The following is a 23,607-nucleotide window of genomic DNA, read 5'->3' as shown; positions in this document are numbered from 1 at the left end:
TCACTTTCTCTTCTGCTCAGATGGTTCTTGATTCCCTCACTCAGTTCGTAGGCAGCTGCTTTTAAAGCGAACAAACTCATCTGTCCCTCTGTGTGAGCAGAAAGAGAAGTAACGAGATCCGTAACAATCCTAGGGCCCTCTGGTGGAGATTGATCAGTACTGCACTGGTTCCACATCCGTAGCGTCATGAGCTTCAGTGGAACGTTGGAGGCTCCGTCCAGCACTGTTGTTAATACGTCTGGAGAAACCGACAGGCCAACCAAACTCTCAGCTCTCATCCTCCTCTCACACGCTGATTCTCAGTTCTTGTGTTTAATTCCAGTTTGGGCTAAAAATCATGTCTGCAGAATACAAACGGCCTCATAAGGATGAGTGGCGGTGATGCCGAGGTTGTGAGTTTGAGCCTTATGCCTTTACACTCACTGGTGTGTTTTCATGTAGCAAGTGAAGGCGTCAGAGAATGTTCTGCATGTGTGTTCTTTGAGTTTAAACCTGGATGTGGCTGCTTGTCTCAAAGCAGACTGAACTCTGTTCTTCATGTCAGTCACTGGCCTGGAGTCAGCCTCAACGCTGTGAGCAAACGCTGGCGATGTGCATCTGTCTTATTGTCTGTTTGTTTGTTTGTGTGTGTCGTCCAGCTGGCAGTCGTAGGGGGCGAGCGAGTGAACATGGAAGAGCTGGGCAGCAGGAGCAGCAGCCTGCAGAGGAAGAAGCCGCCATGGCTCAAACTGGACATCCCAACCATCCAGCTGACGCCCGACGACCGCCCCCGCACACACACAGGTACGTCTTACACACAACCATCAACACAGAGCACAGTCGCACAAGTGGATAGTCATAAACACTGCTAAGCGATTGCCTTTTGTGTGTGTGTGTGTGTGTGTGTGTGTGTTGCAGCCAACAAAGCGCCTGCGCAGCGTCAGCATGCCAGGAGAAAACCCTCAGACCTGCGTTGCTGCCTTAGAAACATCCAACAACTACCTCCGACCTCCACTGGAGAGACTGCCCTCCTTCACACAGTCCATCAAAAGGTACACACACACACACACACACACACTGCTGAAGTCCCCCAGCTGTTCTCACTGCTGCATGTCTTCTCTTTTATTCTTCTGCACTAATGAATCTTTCCACAACACTAATTTTTCGCCTCCTCCGTGTTTTCTCACTAATGATTCTTTCTCTCTTTTTGTCTCTTGTCCTCCTTTTCTCTCACTCTGCCTTTTTCCTGTCCTGTCCTCCCTCCTCCTCCTCTCGGTGGCTCCGTGTTAAGTGAGAAAAGAGTGCGCTTTGAGCGAGTCAACACAGTTCCTCCCAAGGGCCAGAGGGGGCCCCAGGAGGGTGTCGACCGTACGAAGGCGGTCCTGCATCCCCAAAATGCTGACTCGACGGCGTTCGTCTATACCCAAACAGATCATCAGGTACAAGAAAACATGAGAAGCTGAAAATGTGTGACGTTTTCATCACTCTCAGTCCCGACCAAAGGTTCCAGGCGCAATGGCTTGAAACATGCAAATACCTGCATCCACTCGCAACAATGGTCCTGCAACGCCAGTACAGTTCACACTGGAGACCTCATGTCGTCTCCATAGTAACGGGAACAGATGCAATGCCCTGGGACTGCTGAGGTGCGACTTTCAGTTTGCCGAAGCTTTGGCTAAAGTTGAGTTGTACCTGGAATCTTTAGTCTGAACTGGAATTCACATAGAAACTCATTATATTCTCCGTTTGAACCCCAACTTGATGCTATAAAGTATGAACTGAGTCAACTTCATTTTGATGAGTTCAGTTCTACTTGGGATGAATCCGTCAGGCAGGGAAGGTTGTGTGGTTTTTATATGTGGGAATCTGGAACACGCCTCCAATGATTATTATCGCTGCAAACCTTTTTTTTTTTTGCTGGGATAAAAAATATCAGCCAGTCGTTACTGATGTAGCTCCCAGATGTGAAATGAAAAATGCTGAAATAGTATCAGCAGTTTGGACTAGGGACTTGTTTGTCTCTTGCTTGTCTTGACTTGAGTGGGACTGGGTGACTTGGTGGTTTCGTGTGTCTTGTGAACACACTTTTCGTGCCACATTTCTAATGCTTTGATAACTCTCTCTCTCTCATACACACACACACGGACAAAGTTCGAAGTCAATCCCATTCATTCTGTAAAAAACATCAACACACTCGTTGTGTCTCTCTCACATGAGGCTAACGAACCCCGATGAGATAAAGACACAACAACCTTTGAGTCTTGGCTCCATGTTCAGACCTTTTTGCCTAAAGTGATTTAACGCTGTGAGAGGAGTTGCTTTGATGCACCTTGTGTGAGTGTATGGGGGGGGGGGCTTAGCTGTGGTTCCTCCTCCTCCTCCTCCTGTGTGTGTGTGTGTGTGTCCTACCTCCTCCTTTCCACCCTCCTACTGTGTATGATGTCCCATCTTTCCTCTCTCTCTCCTTCTAATCAACCACTTCCTGTGTTGTGGATCGCTGGTGTGTGACATGGAGAACTGTTGTTTACACACACACACACACACACACACACACACACACACAGAGGGGACCTCAATGGCGGTGATGCATTGCCGTCGTGGGGCTGTGCTGACGGAGGCGTATTGAGTTTGACGAGGAACAGAGCCGCTGTCTTCTTTCCTCAATGGGTCAGATCCTTCTTTGCGTGAACTTGTAAGGAGGGAAACTGGGCGGGCTGCCAGCCGCTGACACATTCACAACCTCTGTCTCTCACATAGTCGAATAGAAACCTCTGTTGTGTTCTGGCGACACCAGGTCAGAACATTTACGGTCATCCCCCTCACGCCGCACCGAGGAGGGCAGGGAGTTTTCAGTGGAGTCACACACTCGCTGCAGAGGATTCCCGTCAGGAGATCAGCGGCGGCTTTCCTTCACCCTCCGATCAACGAGGTTCATCTGTGCTGATCGACCTCTCTCTGTGTAATCGTGAGACGGTACCTCTGGCCTGGATCAGGAAATCCCCTGATGGGACATTCAGCGGATCAGGGTGGAAGAGGGGTCAGGGGGTAAGCCGGGACGGGATGTTAGTGACGCTGGCGATGGAGGTGACACAGTTCCACAGCGCCCCTCTGGTATGACCCTGACCCCTCCCTGGAGCTCGGTGGACAGGTGAGCGTCTCAGGAAGCGGTGTGCTGATGTGAGCCACATTCCGTCGTTTCATTGCTCGTGGGCCGACGTGTTCACATGGATTTATTCTGTGTTAGTTCCTGCCAACGTCCGTATATCAGACATGGACGTTTGTCTTCAAGCCGGTTCCACGTCCCATCACTCGTCATCGGCTGACAGACTGCAGCTGCTGTCAAAGCAGATGTTTGATGTGGTCTCTCATGTGGTTGCTGCTGCTCGCGGACACGTTGTGTTGTATGTAAATTCGAGCGTCAAACGTTCCAAAATGAGCCGACATTCACCACGAGCTTCTTTGGGTATTTTTGGAAACAATTTTTTGACTGGAAACGTTCCTCGTGTTTGTGGAGGGACGACGGTCGAGGCGGCGCCGCCCCCACACTGCCCTTAAAAGGCTTCTCCAGCTGGGGTCCTTCTTGATGAAGAGGGCTGAGTGTTTATGACTGAGTGTGCTGTTCTGCAAATTCTGTGCCCCCCCACCCCCCCCACACACACACAGATCTCACAAATGTGCTGTCTTTGGGAAATAACACACACACACACACACACACACACACAGATTCAAGTCAGGTCTATCTGCAAACATCTGTCTATATTGTTGATGAGCTCCAGAGGTCGTGTAAGGAAAGTTGAGTATCATCCAGAGAACAGAGGCTGAATGTTACATAAGAGTTTTATTCAGTTCATTGACCAGCTGCAGATCAGATCTAATTTTTTCTTCTTCTGGTCATTTTTATTCAGACAGATGTTTCCTCTCATTTGTCCAGGTGATATAAAACTCATTTATTGGTTTAGTTTTGTCTCCAGGAGGTTTCAGCTTTTCATTTTAGAGGTTAAATTCAGTTGAATTCAAACCTTTGTAGTGTGCACAATACCACACCTTCTGTCCATACCCCTCAGCCATCGAGGAGAAACTGCCAGAAAACCCCCTTTACCATATATATATATACACACACACACACACACACTCAGAGGTTAGATTTAGCTCCTAAAAGTCCACCAGTGCCTGTCCGTCCATGTCTGTCCATGTCACGTAACCGTAACACCTTCGGAGAGGACGTAGATCAAAACACGTTCATCATATTTCTTTGACGTATTACTAAATTAGTACAAGCTGACATAGTTAAGCCACATAATTCTGGATGTCCCACTTTGACAAATGTCAGATGAAGACGTCCGTCCTCTCCGCAGGGGGACGGCCGACTGGTTTGGTGTGAGCAAAGACACGGACAGCACCCAGCGATGGAGGAGGAGGAGCCTACAGCACTGCAGCCAGCTGTACGGAGGGCTGAAGGCTCAGGTGAAGAGGGAGATGGAGCTCCACAGCCAGGACAACCTCTCCCTGGCCAGCACTGAGACCCCCCCTCCCCTCTACCTCCCCCCACAGCACCCCAGTCACCAGCACCACGGCATGCAGAGGGTAGGCCGGAGACTGCATGCTCGACGGATGATGGAAGACCTTCTTTCTTTTCCTTCCCTTTCTCTATCACCACGTTTTTCCTCATTTTTCCATGAACGTTTGCTGCTGGCTGCGTTGCTTTGCTTTGTCCGCCAGCTTTGGGTTCCACTGACGTGAGAGACATGTGAGAGTCATGTCTGTCAAAACGTCCCACAGGCTGGGACTGGCAAATACACACGTAGCCGATCATTTAATTAAAATGAATGTTCATGACATCATTTTCAGTGTATTCTTCAAACTCATGTCATTAGTGTCAAACTAGTATCATAATTAAACTTAGTAATATCAATCATTTTAATTTAAAAAGTGATGAGATTTAAAACAGATCATTTGTATCATCAATAATTTATCGCTCATGCAACATGAAAACTCTCTGTTCTCTCTCATCAGTTGACCCCGAGGTCACACGTGTGTGTGCCTCTCAGCTCAGACAAACAACCATGTGCTTTTCCGTGTATGTGAGCGCAGATCGTAGATCCTCTGGCCCGGGGTCGCGCCTTCCGTATGGTGGAAGAGGTGGATGCCGGCAGTGTCCCACAAACTCCCATCACACCCGGCACCGCCTCCCTCTGCTCCTTTTCCAGCTCCCGCTCAGCCCTCAACCGGTTGCCACGACGACGCAAGCGGGAGTCAGTGGCAGTGATGAGTCTCAAAGCAGCTGCAGCACTGATGAAGGTGTTTGTGTCTGAATACGTTTGTGCTTTTAGTCTCTGCTCGGCCCAAACTGCAAAACATTCACTGTTTATCATCCTCTCCTCCTGCCGGCCCAGTCGGACGAATATTAACATGATTTGTACCAAAACTTAGAAAGTAGCCTGTAATTTAAACCCTTTTACTCTCATTTATCTGATGTTTTCGAGAAGAGATTCCATGTGTGTGTGTGTGTGTGTGTTATGTAAAGGAGAGATCAGCTCATTTTACGGTGGATTAAATTAACAGTGCAGACGACTCTAGGTGAATTCATTTAGAAAAAAGGAGGAATGGATGTTAATCGTGTGTGTGTGTGTGTGTGGCCTGAGGTCCGAAGAGTTAATCTGAGAACATGCAGACGTCCCACAAGCACACATTCATGAGGAATCACACGCGTTCCTCCTGAGAAGCCGTGATGCTGATGTGTGGCCATGTTTGTTACAGGGCCGGACGCGAGGTGAAAGCGCCGCAGGCCGATGTCGCAGACGGAGCTTCATGCCTCCTAGTTTCTTCGAAGATGATACTGTGGACTTTCCTGATGATCTGGACACGTCCTTCTTCACCAGAGTGAGCAGTGTGACACACATCTGCGCTGTCTCACGCACACTCTCACTTTCTTTTTTCAGATGCTTCTCATTAAAGCTGTCGTAGATCGGATTGGATCAGGGTTCAAATTCATATTTCTCGCTTCACACCAGCAGGGGGCAGCAAATTACCAGCATTGACCTGTACTGTAAGAATAGTACAAGATGCTAACTTCTTCAGAATGAACTGAAGGGTGGAACACAACCAACCAGAGAGAGACAGTTTGTGGTGTCAGGAGATGAGAGATGGTCCAGGAGCTTAGATTCTTCATCCTTCAGTCAAATTCACCAACGTCTTCTATGAGCCATTTATTTTCTCTGTGTGTGTGTGTTCTCAGGAGGGTCTGCAGGATGAGCTGTCCAGCTACGCCGATGAGGTGTTTGAGACGGCGTCCGAGGCTGACCTCAAGCAGCTGGATGAGGGCAAGCTCACAGGAAGTGCGCTGGATAAGAGCGAACTGGAGAGGAGTCACCTGATGCTGTGGGTTCATGGGTGGTACAGCACAGTAAGTTTGACTCTGACCAGTCTCCTCCTCCTCCTCCTCCTCCTCCTCCTGCATCCAGGCCGTTGGAGCGAGGATGGCGCAAGGCGAAAGATGGCTCTCTGGTCCAACCGAAGATACGTCTGAAACAGGAGGTGGTGAGCCTGAACGGCCATCAGCAGCGAGGGCAGAGGATCGTGGTTCCTGTGAAGAAGCTGTTCGCCCGCGAGAAGAGGCCGTATGGACTCGGCATGGTTGGTCGTCTCACCAACCGCACGTACCGCAAGCGCATCGACAGCTTTGTGAAGAGGCAGATTGAGGACATGGACGACCACAGGTGAGACCTTCTGTTTGTCGGTCTGTTCTCTGTCCTCAGAGGAAGTCGAGTTCTCATAGTTCTCATGACCTTCTCTCATGTTCAGGCCTTTCTTCACCTACTGGATCACATTCGTGCATTTGCTCGTCACCATTCTGGCCGTCACCATCTACAAGATCGCACCCGTGGGCTTCTCCCAGCACGAAACTGTCGACTCAGTAAGAAGATTGAAGAGCATCTCTCGTGTTTGTTCTGGATTCGTGCCTCTGCGTCAAATAATCGAAACCCTTCTCTGTTTTTTGAGGTGTTGAGGAACAAGGGAGTTTTTGAAAACGTCAAGTTTGTGCAGCAGGAGAACTTCTGGGTTGGTCCGAGCTCCGTACGTATACCACTCGTATCACTAGTCAGTTATGTCCAGTCAGAGGAACTTGTACCTCAGATTGAGTAACAGCTACTCGGGGAGAGTAGATGAATAAACAGATTTTGTTTTTGAGTCACATTAGTAACACCCACAGCAAACACATGCTGTCGCTGAGAATGAAGCAGGGAAACAACCAGTCATCCAAGTGACTCATGGAGGAACTTGTGTGAAACCAACCAAAACCTGACAGCCGATGAGATTGTTTCAGAGATCTGTCGATGTGAATCTCCAACCTCCTCCCTGTGCTGCTGCAGGAGGCGCTGATCCACCTGGGAGCAAAGTTCTCTCCGTGTATGCGTCAGGATCAGGAGATCCAGCAGCTGATCCAGGACAAGAGAATGAGAGAGAGAGAGTCGGGCTGCTGCGTGAGGAACGATCGCTCGGGCTGCCTGCAGACTTTACAGGAGGAGTGTTCGGTCAGCTCTTTCATCCTGTAGAGGGCACCACTGTCTTACTTAGTGCTTTCGAGGAGTTCAGTTCAGTTCAATGCTGCATTGTAGGTCGTCACACAAACACAGAGGAGTAATGTCGACTGAGCCGATGTGACGAGACGTGACACAACCGATCCCACTGATGTGATATTCCTATTTAAACAGTCTCACCATGTTAACCCACTGAGTCATACCGTGCTTATTTTGTATTTTTAATATGTGATTATACAGTTACATCATGTTGATTTATATTCATGTCATGTTAATTTGTTATGTCATGTTTGTGTGAACGGTTGGCTGGGTGGACGGATTGATTTATATTCATCCTTGATAGGAAAAACACACAAACATCTGTTTTCACTGGGCAGCTACAACACGCAGTATAAAACAATACAATAATGTGCGTACGATTCCCATCTGGAAGAGAGTCAAGTTCCATAAAAAAAAAACACGTCTCGATGAGTCAAATGCTGAAATAGAAGATTTACTAACCCTCTACATTTGGTCTTTCACCTCTGTTTATTTCTCTTATTGTATTTACGCATATGAACATTTATGAATAGATTGAAAATGTTTTACCCAAAACTGTAAGGAACTAGATATGGAAACATAATTGATTTTGATGTATTAAAAAAACCGAAAACAAAACAAAAACAGTAAAATATATATATATATATATATATATATAATATATATATATATATATATATATATATATATATATATATATATATATATATATATATATATATATATATATAAACGGGAAAACGGGGGGGTTAGAATGTTGAATTTCCAATTATTTGAATGAGTGCCCTATAAATGGTTAAGAGAGAGCACTTCAGTTTGATGTGTGTGTGTGTGTGTGTGTCTGTCAGAGCACCCTGGCGGTGTGGGTGAAGTGGCCTCAGCACCCCAGTGCCCCCCTCCTCAACGCCAGCCTACGCCAGCACGGTGCAGTCTGCCATCAGGACCCCAGGTGACATCACACGCTATTCCCCTCCGATTGATGAGCCATAACCAGAAGCAGGTTCACTGCTCGTTTCTGCTCTTAATGTTGTAGAATTTGTCTGGAGCCGGCGTCTGTGTCGCCCCACGAGTGGTCTGATGACATCACCAAGTGGCCAGTGAGTAGATTTGCATGTGAACAGGTCCTCAGCGTCACTCGCCAAACATAAAAGTGGTTTGTCCTCTCATGCCTGCTCTGGTTACGGGTCACAGATCTGCTCAGAAATATTGACATTTTAGAAATGTCATCACTGAACATGGATTATAACATGTTCTAGATATTTTTAACTGATCTAGTTTAAACCACTGACGCTCAGGGCTCATGTTCCACCATGTCCTGCCTCGTCTCTACTAGATACTGTCTTATAAGTACCATGCGCTGACCAGTTGTGCCACTGGAGCACAACAGCACGTGGTACTAATGAGAAGTTCTCAGCAGGTGCCCCAAAAACAACCATGAAATCTTTTGTGTCTGAACAGGTTTGTACGAGGTTCAACTCCGGGAATCACACCAACCTACCCCACATCGACTGCACCATCACAGGCCGGCCGTGCTGCATCGGGACCAAAGGACGGTGAGGCTCGACGCCGCCTGCAGATCTGGACATCTGGAGACACAGGAGATTTATTTCTTTTAAAAGTTCACGTCCTGTCTGTCTTGGGCTGTGGAGTAATGCTGATATTTTTGTTTTAAATTGTTAAATATGTTCACTGCATTGTTTTAATGTGAGGACAAATATCTCAAATTAAAATATTTGTGTGTAGATGTGAAATCACATCCAGAGAGTACTGCGACTTCATGCAAGGCTACTTTCATGAGGAGGCCACGCTCTGCTCACAGGTTCGACACACACAGTCCTCCATCCGCTTCCCAAACATTTTTCATAACACAAGATAAGCCGTTCTTGCCTTTATAGTGTATTTATTGTGTTTCCTGTCTCTCCTCCAGGTGGCGTGCATGGCTGATGTGTGTGGTTTACTGCCTTTCCTCAACCCGGAGATCCCGGACCAGTTCTCTCGCCTCTGGCTGTCACTCTTTCTTCACGCTGGGTGACTGAACGCGCTGCGAAACATCAGCTGGTTTTCTTCCAGGCTGAGTGAAGATAACACCAGTGTGTGTGTGTGTGTGTGTAGGATCCTGCACTGTCTGGTGTCGGTGTTGTTCCAGATGACGGTGCTCAGGGACCTGGAGAAGTTGGCCGGCTGGCTTAGAATCTCCATCATTTACTTGTCGAGTGGCATCACCGGCAACTTGGCGTCGGCCATTTTCCTGCCTTACAGAGCCGAGGTACAAACGCACAAAGGGGTCACACAATTTCCAGCATCGACGTTATGACTTATTAATACTCATTTTCTCTTTCCCATCAATGGGCTTCAGGTGGGACCTGCAGGGAGCCAGTTTGGCATCCTGGCCTGTCTGTTTGTGGAGCTGTTCCAGAGCTGGCAGATCCTAGGAGCGGCCCTGGAGGGCGTTTGCTAAGCTGCTGGCCATCTCGGTCTTCTTCTTCTCCTTTGGTTTGCTGCCATGGATCGACAACTTTGCCCACATCTGTGGTTTTGTGTCAGGATTCTTCCTGTCCTTCGCCTTTCTGCCATACATCAGGTGGATGAAATGGAACGATGCTCACCATGCTCTAAGCTGCTGCAGTTAGTGAGATTTCATTCAGTGTGATCGCCTTCTGATCCGACGGGAGACATTTATAGATAGATAAATAGGAAAATACTAGGATAGATCTCCAAGAGACATGAAGATAATGCTTAGCTTAAATGTATAAAGCTAAGTTACAGTTACAATGTAAATTCCCACGCTGTGCGACAATAAGAGCTGATCTGACGTTATGAAGTCAAATCTTTTGCTTCATCTAAAATCAAAACATGAGTTACTTAATAATTGTGTTTTTCTGTTTGAGATCCTATTTTTTTGAGTTACTTCACTTGCACATTTGTGCTTTTAAACCAGCGTTTCAAACCCAATCGCGTCATTTTCTCTCCTCAGCTTTGGGCCTTCTGATATGTACCGAAAGCGGGGTGCAGATCTGCGTGTTCCTGCTGGTCTTCCTGGTCTGCTGGCTGCCCTGGCCGTCCTCTTCTACATCTACCCCATCAAGTGTGACTGGTGCGAGTACCTCACCTGCATCCCCATCACAGACAAGTTCTGTGAGAAGTACGACCTGAACGCGCACCCTGCTCTGAGCGGCTGGAGTCCAGACGTGCACTGACGCCCGGCACTTTGCAGTCATTTCCAAATGCAGAGAAACTGACGATGATGAAAGTGAATCTGTGGTTGATGTTATTTCCTGCTCCTGTAAAAGGGGTTGGTGGTGATGGTCTGAGATATGATGCATGGACACAGGTGTGATAAGGCAGGCTGACATTTGTGGTTCCTGCGTGTGAATTTCCAAGATGTGTGTTGTTTTATTTCGGGTCAAGCAAGGCATGTTATGAAACATTACTGTACATGGGGAAAAGAAAGCAAATAGTTACTGATGTGTAGCTGGGCAAAATCAGTGGGGGAGTGTTATTACAAAAGACTGAACAGCACCACTGCATGGCCAAAAAGAGCATTACACCCTGTGGCAGCTGCAGTAGAGGAACTGAGAATTTTTTGTGCGTGAAAAGTCCAACATGTTTTAGTGCCTTATTTACACATGCGATGTCAATTTGTGCCATTAATCAGTGGACAGTTATGTGCAGAACTTAAACCTTGGTAGAAACTGCAGTTTGTGGGGGGGGTCCTGCATAATGTTTGTAATTTAGCATTAAGTGGCTAAATTGCCTTTTTGTGCCACATTAGGAACTTTGTGTGCAGCCTTTGATGCACTTCAGACTGTTTTTGTATTGACAGTGTGATGAGCTGCTCCGCTGGAATCAGCTGCGCTCGGTGCGCTGTGTTTGTGTTCATTCAGTGGCGTTTTAGCCATCTGACAGCAGGACACAGTTTTACAAAATATAAAGATGAAGGTTAAAGAGCTCGGGAACGTCTCATCTGTTTGCCCGTGTTTGTGTGTCTTAACACGACCTGCTTATCTCATTGTGACAGACTGTGGAAGGGGCATCGCTGGGGATCTTTATGCTGAGTCAAGCTTTCTTCACCTCACGTCACTTCTGAGGAGATGTTTGGAAACACGAGTCCGTTTGATGACATCAGCAATAATATCAGTTGTTAGAGGCCACAAAGGAATTCCTCATCACTCTTGAAGCACCTGTGCTGAAAGTTGTAAACATACTTTCAGGAAGGTCATGCTGGGTCACGGCCCTTTCTCTGAGGAGCTGGTAGGAGGTTAAGGGAAAGTTGAAAACAATCCTGCAAATACATGCAGACCTATATAGTATTAGTGGTGAGACATACAGGGGGTGAGAGGCCTTCAAGAGTAGAAGTCAGCACAGAGGACCGTTTAAGGGCAAAGTGGTTTTGTTCTCCCAGTGATGACGTCCATCTCCTAGATTCTTAGTTTCCCTCTCTGGGTTCATTCACAGGTTCATAATTTACACTCTGGGCTGACTCGCCGCTGTGAAACATCCTACCATCACGTCCTGGAGCTGAAAATGTGTTGACCATCAGGAGCATCAGGGGCCGTCCATGACCGGAGCCGATCTGTGAACGACCTGTTTTGACAGGAAGAGCCAACTGGTTCCTTCTGTCAAACATCTACGTCTTTAAGTGAACATTGTGGACATCTTTCCACTCAACTAATAATGCTATGTTATGATGCACGTTATAATGCAATGACATGAGTGGTATTTCATTTTTTTACCATTGTCTAAATTCTATGACTAATCTCAAGTTGAGTACAGTCTGACTGTATATGCACGTGACCTCTGACCCCTGACTTACTGGCACTCTGTGGTTATTTGACCATCTGTTCGTGATGAGAGCGTGTCTCAGCATTCAGCTGGTGTGCAGCCCTCACGGGGTGTTGTTCTGACGGGCGCGGGCGCAGATATCAGCAGCTGACAGGTGTTATCTCCTGAAGCCTGTTCACGGAAACATCCTCCTCACCCATTCAAGTGAGTCACATTTATGCTTTTTATAAGAGAAACGTAAGAGTTGGAGTGATGGGTTCAATACAAAAAATAACATTCCCTGTCAGGATAAAACACATCAGCTCTGACAGATATTTGATCATAAAGTTTCCGGTTCATCACACTGACAGATGCTTGTTTCCAAAAGTGATGGATGTGATGGCGGCCATCTGCCTCGACATTCTGGACTGAGGAGGAAAGGGAATACCGGAGCCGGTGTGAGTGCGCATGCTGGTGGTGAGGGGGAAAACCAAGACGGCACTTGGAGAGTTTCCTCTTGACGCACGTCAAGCAGCAGATAGCGCTGCGCCTGGGAGACCACCCCCACCCTACACACACACAAACACACACACACACCCCACCCTGACCTGCTGCCGGCCCGATAACACAGAGCAGCCCTCAGACACCGAATAGACTTCCATCATCTTCTCTTTTCATCTTCTTTTCCGTTTCGCTACAATGGTCGATTAACGCGTCTTTTACGCACACGTCCGTTGTGAATCTGTGGTATTTGCGGGCTCCAGCGCCGAGCAGGAGGTGGTGAGATGCTCTCCAAGAGGCAGAAAGAGCTGATCGCAGAAACATGGGACAAACTGACTCCTGTGGCTGAATATCTCGGCGCTGACGCGCTTCTTCGGTACGTTCATGTTCCTCTTGTAAACTTCATGTAAACGGCGTGGACTCATGATGAGGGTGTGTGTGTGTGTGTGTGTGTGTGTGTGTGTGTGTGTGTGTGTGTGTGTGTGTGGTGTGTGTGGTGTGACTGAATTTCTTTAATTAAAAAATAGTATCCATCATCATCAAGTAATGACCCGTATGTACACGAGCACTGATGACGATGCTGGGTTTCATTCTCCCGCAGGATGTTTGCCACCTTCCCAGGCACTAAGACCTACTTCTCCCACCTGGACATCAGTCCAGGCTCCTCTCACCTGTTCACCCACGGGAAGAAGATCGTCCTGGCCATCGCAGAAGGAGCCAAAGACATCAGCCAGCTGATGGTCACTCTGGCGCCGCTGCAGACCATGCACGCCTACGTCCTGCGGATAGACCCAACAAACTTCAAGGTGCCTGTCGAGGGTCAGCTGGGCAGATCCCAGTTTGACCACTGCAGCTTCTAAAAGTCCTATGAGACGCCTGGTTCCAACATGTCCATCAAATATCTGCCTACAAATCATCAGCATGTGCCTTAACCCATAGGAAGGTCATTTTAACTCATGAAGCCCCAAAGGGTCACCTAGGGAACATCCTGGTGGGTCATGTGACAGGGTCATGTGATTTGTGGCTCCCACAGCAACATTTGGGTCCCCAGTAATTTTACTTTTAGGGGAAATGGGTGTGGGCTCTTATGGGTGAAGACACAACACACTGATGTACATCGGTTGATGGCTCTTGTTTCACAGTTTTTAGAGCCTAAATAAAGTCTCCAGAGTGTGAACAGAGGTCCTGGACGACTGTTTTAAAGCCTTTAAAATGTTCTTCATCAGCTCCAAACCAGTCATTTGATACATAACAACTCTTTCCCTCTGTCTCGCAGCTCTTCTCACACTGTATGCTCGTCACTCTGTCCTGTCACATGGGCGAAGACTTCACACCGGTTCTTCACGCAGCAATGGACAAGTACATGTCGGCGTTTGCAGCCGTGCTCGCCGAGAAGTACAGATGAGACTGTGTTTGGAGGAGCTGGTTTGTGATCATTTATGGTGTAAATGTCTGTTGTTGGGTTTAGTTTTGTGATAATAAAGAATGTGCAATGTGCCCGTTCACATGTTCTTGTGTTCTACAAGTAGTGTATGTTTGAAAGGATGAAAGTGCTGAGTCATACTTAAGCATTCAGGTTGATTCATTGAAGCTAGAGAGAGCACAAACACCACTGGATATCATTATACACACCTACACGCCCCCCCCCCCCCCCCACACGACCCCACACACACACACACATTCACACCCACACACACATAGACACCACCACCATGCCCTTGTCCAGGATACACAATCTGATCCAGATCATCCCAGAGGCTAGTGTCACACTGACACCCCCCCCCCACCAACCAATCCTGACAGCAAATTTAATGTTAGTAAACATTAAACAAATATGTCAACAAAACATCCAGCAGCATTAACAGACCCAAACCCTGTCACCACCCTGCCTGTCATTACATGACTGTATCTGTTTTTATTCTTATTTATTGTATTTGGAACTTACTTACAACAGAATATTACAATTGTTACAATAGTAAAGAGGATTTCTTAAAACATATTATTTCTGTTGTTCTGTTATACACTGAGTGGGAAGAAGCAGCGTTTTCACCAGCGTGTGTGAAGCATCCTCCGGCAGCAGTGCCATGATGTCTGTGCGTAAATACGCACACTAAGACGCACGATGCAGAAAAAAAACATTTGGGACAAAAAAAAAGAGTTTTGCTTCAGTGGGCTTTTATTTCTTTCATGAGGAGACAAACAGATGACAATACGCGTTCGGTCTTCCTCCGAGGTGTGTGAAGGCTGCTGGGTTTTAGTGGTACTGCCTGCCCAGAGCGGACACCACCACGGAAAGGAACTTCTGCCAGGCGGCCTGAGTCTCGGGGTTGAAGGCGTTTCCATCTTGCCTGGCAATGACGATGGTCAGGCAGTCAGCCAGCAGCTAAACAGAGGAACGCACAGAGAGTCAGTGAGCCGGTTCTCAGGGGGAGGTGACAACTAGGGTGGTTGCAGTATATGGACTATTGGAAATCAGGACCTTGAAGTTGTCTGGGTCGACGTGCAGCTTCTCGGAGTGCAGCACGCTCAGCTCGGCGTAGGCGGCCTTGATGTTGTCCATGTTCTTCAAAGCCGGTCGAGGCCGTGCAGGATCTTGGTGCCGTGGGCGGCGATGTTCGGGTTGGTCTTGATGGCCTCGGCGTTGTAGAGGTTTCCGAAAGCGCCGAAATACCTCTGAGTCCATGGGTACACGATCAGACACCTGCAGAGGAGAACACAGAGGGGGTCAGTCACCGAAGAAGAGCAGACCCGAGCGGGTCTCCGGCTGTGGGACAAGAACCGGGATCAGTACCTGCTCAGAGCCTTGGCACCAACATCTTCATAGTCCAGACCGGACATGATGCTGTTGATGATGGTGCGCTCCTGCTCGCTCCACTCGACCATTTTGGCTGCTGATTGTTTGGGTTCAGGCTTCGAAGAGAAAGTGCTGAATGTTGCTGCAGAAGGAGCCCAGTCTATTTAAACGTGTCAAAGCCCACCCGCCCTACAGGAGCCGGCAGCTGTGATAGGCTGCAGATCAGACTCTTGTGATAAAGCCAAGACTTCTCCAGAACCCTTCTGGAAGTTTCCATGCACATTTCAATGATCTGAGATGAATACTACATATATCAGTAAATGAACATATACATATTTGTAGCGTTTTCACATTATTATTATTATTATTATTATTGGTAGTATTAGTAGTATCTAATACTACTACTACTACTACTACTACTACTACAATAACTAATAATAATAATAATAATAATAATAATAGTTCATAGTACATTTTCAGCCTCACATATAAAACTCCCCAGGACTGAACTATCCTGGTAAAAGCATTAAAACAGCCGTATACAACTGAGCACAGGTGACTTTTGTCAGGCCACACACACACACACACACACACACACACACACAACACACACACACACACACACACAACAATATAATTCTTATTACAGGTCATCCTATTCACAGTGATGCTCCTGGAACGTTTTTTACTCTTCTAATTTTCTTCTCTGTCCTGGGATCTTTCTGTGTGGAGTTTTCATGCCGTCCCTGTGTCTGCGTGGGTTCTCCGTCTTCCTTCCACCTCCAAAAGAATGCCCAGGTTAATTGGTCAGTCTAATTTGCGTGCACCGTAGGTGAATGAAAGGTGTTTCCAGTGGCCGTGTGATGAGCTGGTAACTCATCCCAGGTGTTCCCCGCCGTGCAGCCCGACCACGACCAATAACTGGAGCAAGAGAAGATGATGATGATACTGTTCAATGTTTGGCACCTAACACGAAGACAAATTCATGGTACAATTACTTGGCAACAAAATCCGATTGTGATTCAGAGAGTAGTGCCAAATGATCTGATTTGAATGTTAAAGATAGTAAAGAGAGCGTTTGTTTATTATAATATCATGATTATTCATATTATGATGTGTCCGTGTGCATTTGTAGCCTCCTTATGTAGAACCAGACTCCCTGGTAACATGACGGCTGCGCGTAAATACGCACGGAGGGAGACAAGTGGGACAAGAAATGCTTATTGTGAAAGAGGAGATGAGCACAGGACAATGAGCTGTAGTTCTTCCTCTGCGGTTTGTGAGGGCTGTTGGCTTTAGTTGTGATGTCTAAATCGGTGATGGGGGGTCCCACATCACGGGGAGTCCACGGGGTGGACTCTGCGCTGTTCGACCAGAAACGACCAGAACCAGTAGATGGAGACGCGATGAGCCGGCAAAAGCAGAGAATGAAGCTAAACTGGGCCGAGCACCTGCTGCTGCTGACGTTCATGGCTGTCGACTATTTGATAATTCATGCTAATTATTTAACCTCTCTGATTTACAGAACACAGACAGCGAATAACGCGAATAACGTGCACAAGATCCAATCTGTCTTAAGCTTTTTATTAAAAGTGCAGAGTGAAATACATGTGAAGAGAAACATGACAATAGTGAAATTATAGGTGGAATATGTGGCTTCCTATTATTCGGATTGGATTGGGGTTAGTGGCACAAGCTGTGACGTCTGAGGTTACTGTGGACTCATCAGAATAAATGGTGAGTCATTATAAAGAAAAAGCAGTGATGAGACATCAGCTGACTATTTTCTCTCACGTTCAAATCTCCGAAGGTCAATCAGTTGGTCCTTCGATCACTTACCAATCAATATATGTTTATTATTTATACTCTTTAATACTGTTCATACATGTACATTAAAATTTTAATGACAAACTCACAAAAAAAAATGACATCCTGTTTTGATGTATTAGAAATTTCAGAAATTAAAAGTTCTAATACTAAAAATTACTACGATAAGATTGAATCTAAACTTTCAAATGAATTATATTTAAATCTATAATGTGCTCATGTGGTTTAGTGATGAGGGAGTTTTGGTGCAGTTTTATCTGCACATGCACACTGGTGTTATCAGCTACTGCGCCCCCTCCACCCAAACACCCCCATCCAGTGTGCACGTTTCGATTAAGAAAATACTGCAGGCTGTTGATAAAGGTGATTGTAGATGACAGAAAATGAATTCATGGCTGCTGAGAGAGGACATTTGTGGAATTAAGAATTTCACAGAATGTGTTTGTCTGATTTATTAAGAAGAATGTAATTCGTCTTTATTATACAGTTACTCGCCCAAACACGTACTTGTCTAAACCCATACACGTGAAGCAAAGTAACGTTTTAAAAACGTTGTATTATATAGTTTTTATTTCATTATCCCACAACACTGTATTTACGTCTGCACCCGAATGTGTGTTGTTGTTGTTGTTGTTGTTGTTGCTGTGGTTGTTGCTGTTATCATTATTATTATTATTAAAAATACACAGACGATATTCAAGAGAACCGGTTCGTGATGATTGATTGATTAGATGTTTATTTGAAAGCGAGTACATCTCTCTCCAAGGCATACACATACAAACTTAGATACACACTTACACACACATACGCACACACACACACACACACACACACACACACACACACCCCTTCTCATGGAATACATATAAATGGCCTCTACTGCAGTATCTACATAGAACTAATAGAATAAATATTATTTGATTATTGTTATTATTATTTTCTTTTTATTTTACATGATTTTAATCTAGGAGCAGACTCATATTTAGTTAACGATGTTTCATATCTGATTTTTTTTTTTAGTCTTATTTTGAATAAGACAAATACTTCTTATGTACACACATACTTGGCACTAAGTCAGATTCTAATTCTGAATGTGTGTGTGTGTGTGTTGTGTGTGTGTGTGTGTGTGTGTGTGTGTGTGTGTGTGTGTGTGTGTGTGTGTGTGTGTGTGTGTGAAACAGAAATATTAAAACCAACAGTCAAGTTGAACACATTTTGCAACTTCCAGCAGGAGAGCTCACAGACTTTCCAAGGACCCGGACACTCAAAGCCCCCCCCAGCAGATGTGAGAGGACCCAGTTAAGTCCGACAGGTGTTGTGCTGGATCGCAGTGTGTGAGAGTGTCCGCTGGGTGTCTATGCACACGCCCATCACCACCGCTGCTGTGTGACCTCAGACGACCTGCTCTCCCCAGAGACAAACATGCGCATGATTTGCCAAGTGGCGCCCACGATGCGTCCGTCTGATAACGTCTGTCGGCTGGCATCCGGCCACCGCTGCCTCTATCTGGGGGCTGGAAGGGTCCGATCTGCGTCAGTGGCCGCGTCTTGGCACCTGTTCCTGTGGGTGTGACTCGGGCCGGATGAATTTAAATAGGTCTCCAAACCAAACGGACCCAGGTAGAAACAACCGAAGCAAGATGAGCTTGAGCGAGAAGGACAAGGCCGCCGTGAAGGCGCTGTGGAGCAAGATCTCCAAGTCAGCCGATGCGATCGGTGCTGATGCTCTTGGCAGGTGAGCTGGTCAGTTTACTTCGCGGCAGAAAGTTTTGCGTCTTGCGTCTGTGGGCCATCAGTGCGTCGTGACTGCAGGGCTATTTCATTTCATCGCGTCTGACTTGTGAATGAATATGTATAAAACCTTTGCTCCAGGTGAGGCTCGAACTCACAACCTCGGCATGTCTTGGCTGCATACTGTCTTATAAGTACCGCGCGCTGACCGATTGCGCCACTGGAGCCACATCTGTCCTCACACCGACCATTTCTCCACAGGATGCTCATCGTCTATCCCCAGACCAAGACCTACTTCTCCCACTGGCCGGACCTTAGCTTCGGCTCCGCCCCCGTGAAGAAGCACGGGAAGACCGTGATGGGGGGAGTCGCTCTGGCTGTGAGCAAGATTGATGACCTGACCAACGGCCTGCTGGAGCTCAGTGAGAAGCACGCCTTCCAGCTGAGGGTGGACCCCGCCAACTTCAGGGTGAGAACGGATCACAAGCACCACGTTCCGTCTAGATACACGACAGGAGCTGATTTGTTTATAGGTTTCAAGTTTTCAAGTCTGACCTGTGCGCGCTTTTACGCACGGAGCACAGATTACGCATGAATGTGGCACCGTCTAGAATCCATACAATTAAAGATTTAACAGTCAAACTACTAAAAGAAAACCATTTCCCATACTTTAACACGTGTACCAACACATATCTCGTGTCCTCCTTCAGCTCCTGGCTCACTGCATCGCCGGTGGTGGTCGCCACCATGTTCCCCTAAGGACTTCTCCCCGGAGTCGCACGTCGCCTTCGACAAGTTCCTGTCCGCCTTGGCTCTGGCTCTGGCTGAGAGATACAGATGAGCTGCGGTGATGGGAAGCGGCCTGAGCACAGACACGACCATGTAACTCATGGTGAATGTTAAAAGAATAAACTGCATGTCGCACAAAACCAGTGTGTCTTGTACGTGTGTCACATGACTGAAACCTGAAACGTTTGACAAGATTGAAGATTTTTATTGTCAATCTTTTGAAAAATGAAACAAATTAGAATAAATTGCAGAATAAACATAACACATAAAATGAAAACAGAAACAATGGCATATTAACTATTAGTGAAGAACCAAGAAGAACCCAGATGTCACCGTTTTTTGGTCATTACAGAAGTCAAATCTAGCACCTATGATAGAATGTCCATCCTGGCTATTATATAAATATTTCATGAACAAAATTCACCTATTTTTATCCTTCTAATCTATTAACAGCTTTGTCTTTTTTTGTTCAGTTGTCTCCAGTGTAAGAATATGGAACATGAACCAACTAAACAGTTAAAGACATGTTAAGAAATGAAAATTAAAAACATTCAGGGACTTTGAGATGTCATTTGATATCTGGGCAGAAATGAAATTAAACTGTTTTCAATATCAGATCATGAAACATTTAGAAAACTGTCAGTCAGCTTAAACACCATAAAGTTCCACTTTGGAAGTGACCCGATGGTGATGACAAATAATCGCCTGAGGGTGGTGCAAAAGCAAAGTTTGTTCATCTTGAATTTAAACCAACTTTCTAGATCGTGGGTGGGCACTTCCAGTCCTCAAGTACCCCCATCCATCAGGTTTTAGATGTCACCCTCCTCCTCCACACCTGATTCTAATCAGCTGCTGGTTGTCAGGCCTCTGCAGAACTTCACAGGGGTTGATTCAGCTGAGGCAGACATCCCAAACCTGCAGGACAGGACCACATAGGCCATCAAGGACCACACACTCCACCTCTTATACACTTCAGCTCTTTTTGTGAAGCAGTACTCTTTTCTCACCATCAGCCAACTAAATGTCCCTCAGTGCTCCAGGTGAAGCTTGAACTCACGACCTCAGCATCTGTCAGCCTAGAACAATTGAACAATGTCCACGTCCACGCCTCTGGAGCCATTAACAAGTAGTTTTTTTATATCATCGTAAAGGTGTTCTGACATAGACGACCTGTACCTGGTGAATAATAAACAAATAAAAGCTTGAATGGCCACAGCTCACGATGTTGTCTTTCATGTCGCCTCAGCCTTTCATACAAACAAACGTTTATGGATTTTACAGGCAGGAACACAAAGGAGCAAATCGTTTACACTTTAGTCTTTATTTCGTACAAAAACTAATAGAAAACACTGGAGAGCAACTACATGACCTGAATGAAAGTTACTGATGGTGACACGGACACTTGTTTCCAGCATTCTGAGCTGTGAACACGTGACAGGAGGCCGTCACGACTTCGTCACGACTTCATCACGACTTCATCACGACTTCGTCACGACTTCATCACGACTCGTAACTTGTTGTCACCAAGAATCAGCCTGAAGAAGAAGAGAAACGTGGTGAGTTTGATGTTTCTTCTTTGGGTAATTTATTCTGTTTCCACATCCAGACTGCTCTGGTTTCTGTCCTACCTGAGGAGGAACAACAGCGACCAGAGCGCTCCCTACTGGCCCGACCCAGTACACCCAGTGGTAGATCCAGTAGTTGGCCATCACAGCTGGGCCAAAAGCCCTGGCCGGATTCAGACACGTCCCTGATATATCGCCACTGCACAACACAAAACATGACATATGAATTGATTGATTGATTGATTGATTGATGGAGTTACAGATTAAAAACAATATGATCACTTGTAGGAATGAATGTTGTTTCTCTCTCCGTTTTTACCTGAATGGATGAACATTCAGTTCATTTACTGCAGGCGGAGTAGTGACGTTTGACCACTAGTCATTTCGTATGGACTCCTCCTATTGGCTCTCGAGCACAAGTGTTTGTGGGCAGCACCGACAGTGGTACTTGTGCACCACAGGTGAAAATTCACTTCACGGTGATTAAGACCACGTGTTGACTTTCAAATGCACAGATGTGGGTACCGATCGCCAGGAGAGAGGTGACAGCGAGTCACTGTGGCACAAATGTCAACTCACCGGTTCCTCAGGTCCATTGTGTAACAACACCAGCAACAGCTGAGGATTTGAACGGTAAATAGTTTGCTACATTGACATGTTTCTTTCAATTTCTCCAGTAGAGGTGGATGCGCCAACATTCTGGTGTAAAATATGATGTTTGGTTGTAAATATGAGCCACAGGTTTTTGGGCAGCACGTCACACCATCACGTTTATTATGTAAGATAAAACACCAAATTCATTAACCAAAAGCATTTTCTGACTGAAAGTGTTGTTTGCTCCATTCATCTCACCCCGCCAGGACGTTTATGACGACGGTGCAGCCCACCAAGAAAGGAGCCAGCGGGGTTTTCGTCTTCTCCCATTTACGGCCGCCAGCAGCACCACCATGGTGACCATGCAGGTCATGGCCACCTCCCCAAAGATGGCGCCGGCCAGCTGGCTCTCTGATGTGAGGAGGTCAAACGCCGCACCTGTGGCGTTCAAGTATCGGTCTGCCGGCGTCATCATCTGTGGAGAGGATCTTTGTGTTTTTCAAAAGGAAGGACTGTGCAGTTAGGGGGATTTTCTGATGAGTCACCTTGGCCATTCCAGCTCCGAGAACACCTCCAATCATCTGGCTGACCAGGTAGGGTCCCACCAATGATCAGCTCCATGCCTCCACACAGATAGATGGCCAGAGGTGAAGGGGAGGGTTGAAATGGGAGCCGGCTGGGACGGAAGGAAGAGTGAGAAGGAATACAACACACAAACATGTTTTTATCATTCAGTCATTGTTTCGATTTTTGGACGTTCTTAGGTTTTGTTTTTAAAGCATCGTTCATTTTGATTGCTTTTTCTGTCATCCCCCCATTGCTTTTCATCTGCTGTTTTCATCTCCTACCTGTTGTGTCCATGACTGCCACCATCACGGCCGGCCACGGCAGTCCGTGTACCAGACGTGCGGGCTGCCGCGCCAGCTGCTGGCACGTTCTCAATCACAGAAACACAACCGATAAAAACAAAGAACGTAGGTCCCGATGATCTCGGCCAGGCAGGGCTGGTAGAGTTTCTCATATTTGTTGGGCGAGGTCGGGGCCACAAGCGCCTTCTTGCCCTTCTCCATTAGAGTCGAGTCTGAGGCCCTCCATTTCCATTTTTCTCAACCCCCATTGTTCCTCGTTTCAGGATGACTCTCACATAGAAAACCTGCACACATACGCGCAGCGCGCACACACACCACTCACACACACACACACACTCAGCAGCCGCTCCAGTAGAAGAAGCCAAGAGTCCTGAAAGGTGTCGGGACCTTTTATAACTGCAGCAGCTCGTACACGTCACATGTCATAAAGTTCATCTTCTCTCCGCCCCCAAGATAGTTTCACCAGCTTGAGAAAAGTTTGGGCGGCGTCCCTCAGAGTCCTCTCAGCGGAGAGTTGGATCAGTGTTGATGGGATCATCAAGTTCTCTTTACTCACAATCATCATCATTGCTTCTTTATTAGAGCGCACATGTAGATCCAGTACGAACACCGCTGGCCTAG

The 23,607-nt window shown here is 46.7% G+C and overlaps 5 protein-coding genes and 1 non-coding gene across 6 annotated transcripts; 3 read left to right on the top strand and 3 right to left on the bottom strand.

Annotated features, from left to right (window-relative positions):
• Positions 1–668: 668 nt before the first annotated feature.
• LOC144738709 (inactive rhomboid protein 1-like) lies at positions 669–10,753 on the top strand. The gene is given in 21 exon segments (XM_078621701.1): positions 669–783; positions 965–1,031; positions 1,271–1,321; positions 1,362–1,418; positions 4,335–4,563; positions 5,071–5,277; positions 5,737–5,859; positions 6,215–6,357; positions 6,441–6,695; positions 6,781–6,892; positions 6,979–7,053; positions 7,350–7,511; positions 8,405–8,505; positions 8,590–8,653; positions 9,015–9,109; positions 9,300–9,375; positions 9,484–9,584; positions 9,669–9,822; positions 9,913–9,990; positions 9,992–10,137; positions 10,531–10,753. Coding segments are annotated over 21 exon segments (2,634 nt in total).
• Positions 10,754–13,102: 2,349 nt separating this feature from the next.
• Positions 13,103–14,223, top strand: LOC144738712 (hemoglobin subunit alpha-D-like). The gene is made up of 3 exons (XM_078621705.1): positions 13,103–13,194; positions 13,420–13,624; positions 14,095–14,223. Exons 1-3 carry the CDS (start codon positions 13,103–13,105, stop codon positions 14,221–14,223), a joined length of 426 nt encoding a protein of 141 aa, XP_078477831.1.
• An 849-nt stretch (positions 14,224–15,072) lies between these two features.
• On the bottom strand, positions 15,073–15,701 carry LOC144738711 (hemoglobin subunit beta-2-like). Its single transcript, XM_078621704.1, is given in 4 exon segments — positions 15,073–15,201; positions 15,298–15,392; positions 15,395–15,519; positions 15,610–15,701. Coding segments are annotated over 4 exon segments (441 nt in total).
• Positions 15,702–19,078: 3,377 nt separating this feature from the next.
• Positions 19,079–20,010, top strand: LOC144738710 (hemoglobin subunit alpha-1-like). Its single transcript, XM_078621703.1, is given in 5 exon segments — positions 19,079–19,173; positions 19,431–19,638; positions 19,880–19,900; positions 19,902–19,922; positions 19,924–20,010. Coding segments are annotated over 5 exon segments (432 nt in total).
• On the bottom strand, positions 19,303–19,396 carry TRNAI-UAU (transfer RNA isoleucine (anticodon UAU)). The gene is made up of 2 exons: positions 19,359–19,396; positions 19,303–19,338 (listed from the first exon to the last, which is right to left on the bottom strand). It is a non-coding gene; the product is annotated as a tRNA-Ile (tRNA).
• Positions 20,011–21,447: 1,437 nt separating the features above from the next.
• Positions 21,448–23,198, bottom strand: LOC144738713 (aquaporin-8-like; the record flags this gene model as incomplete). Its single annotated transcript, XM_078621706.1, is given in 10 exon segments — positions 21,448–21,500; positions 21,595–21,722; positions 22,376–22,440; positions 22,443–22,592; positions 22,663–22,725; positions 22,727–22,765; positions 22,768–22,793; positions 22,966–23,033; positions 23,035–23,093; positions 23,095–23,198. Coding segments are annotated over 10 exon segments (755 nt in total), but the record flags the coding sequence as incomplete, so codon positions are not given.
• Between the last annotated feature and the right edge of the window lie 409 nt (positions 23,199–23,607).

Source organism: Lampetra planeri, unplaced genomic scaffold, assembly GCF_965212315.1.
Source record: "Lampetra planeri unplaced genomic scaffold, kcLamPlan1.2.h2 scaffold_1135, whole genome shotgun sequence".
In the NCBI taxonomy this organism is placed as follows: Eukaryota; Metazoa; Chordata; class Hyperoartia; order Petromyzontiformes; family Petromyzontidae; genus Lampetra; species Lampetra planeri.
This window is presented reverse-complemented; position numbering and strand designations above follow the sequence as displayed.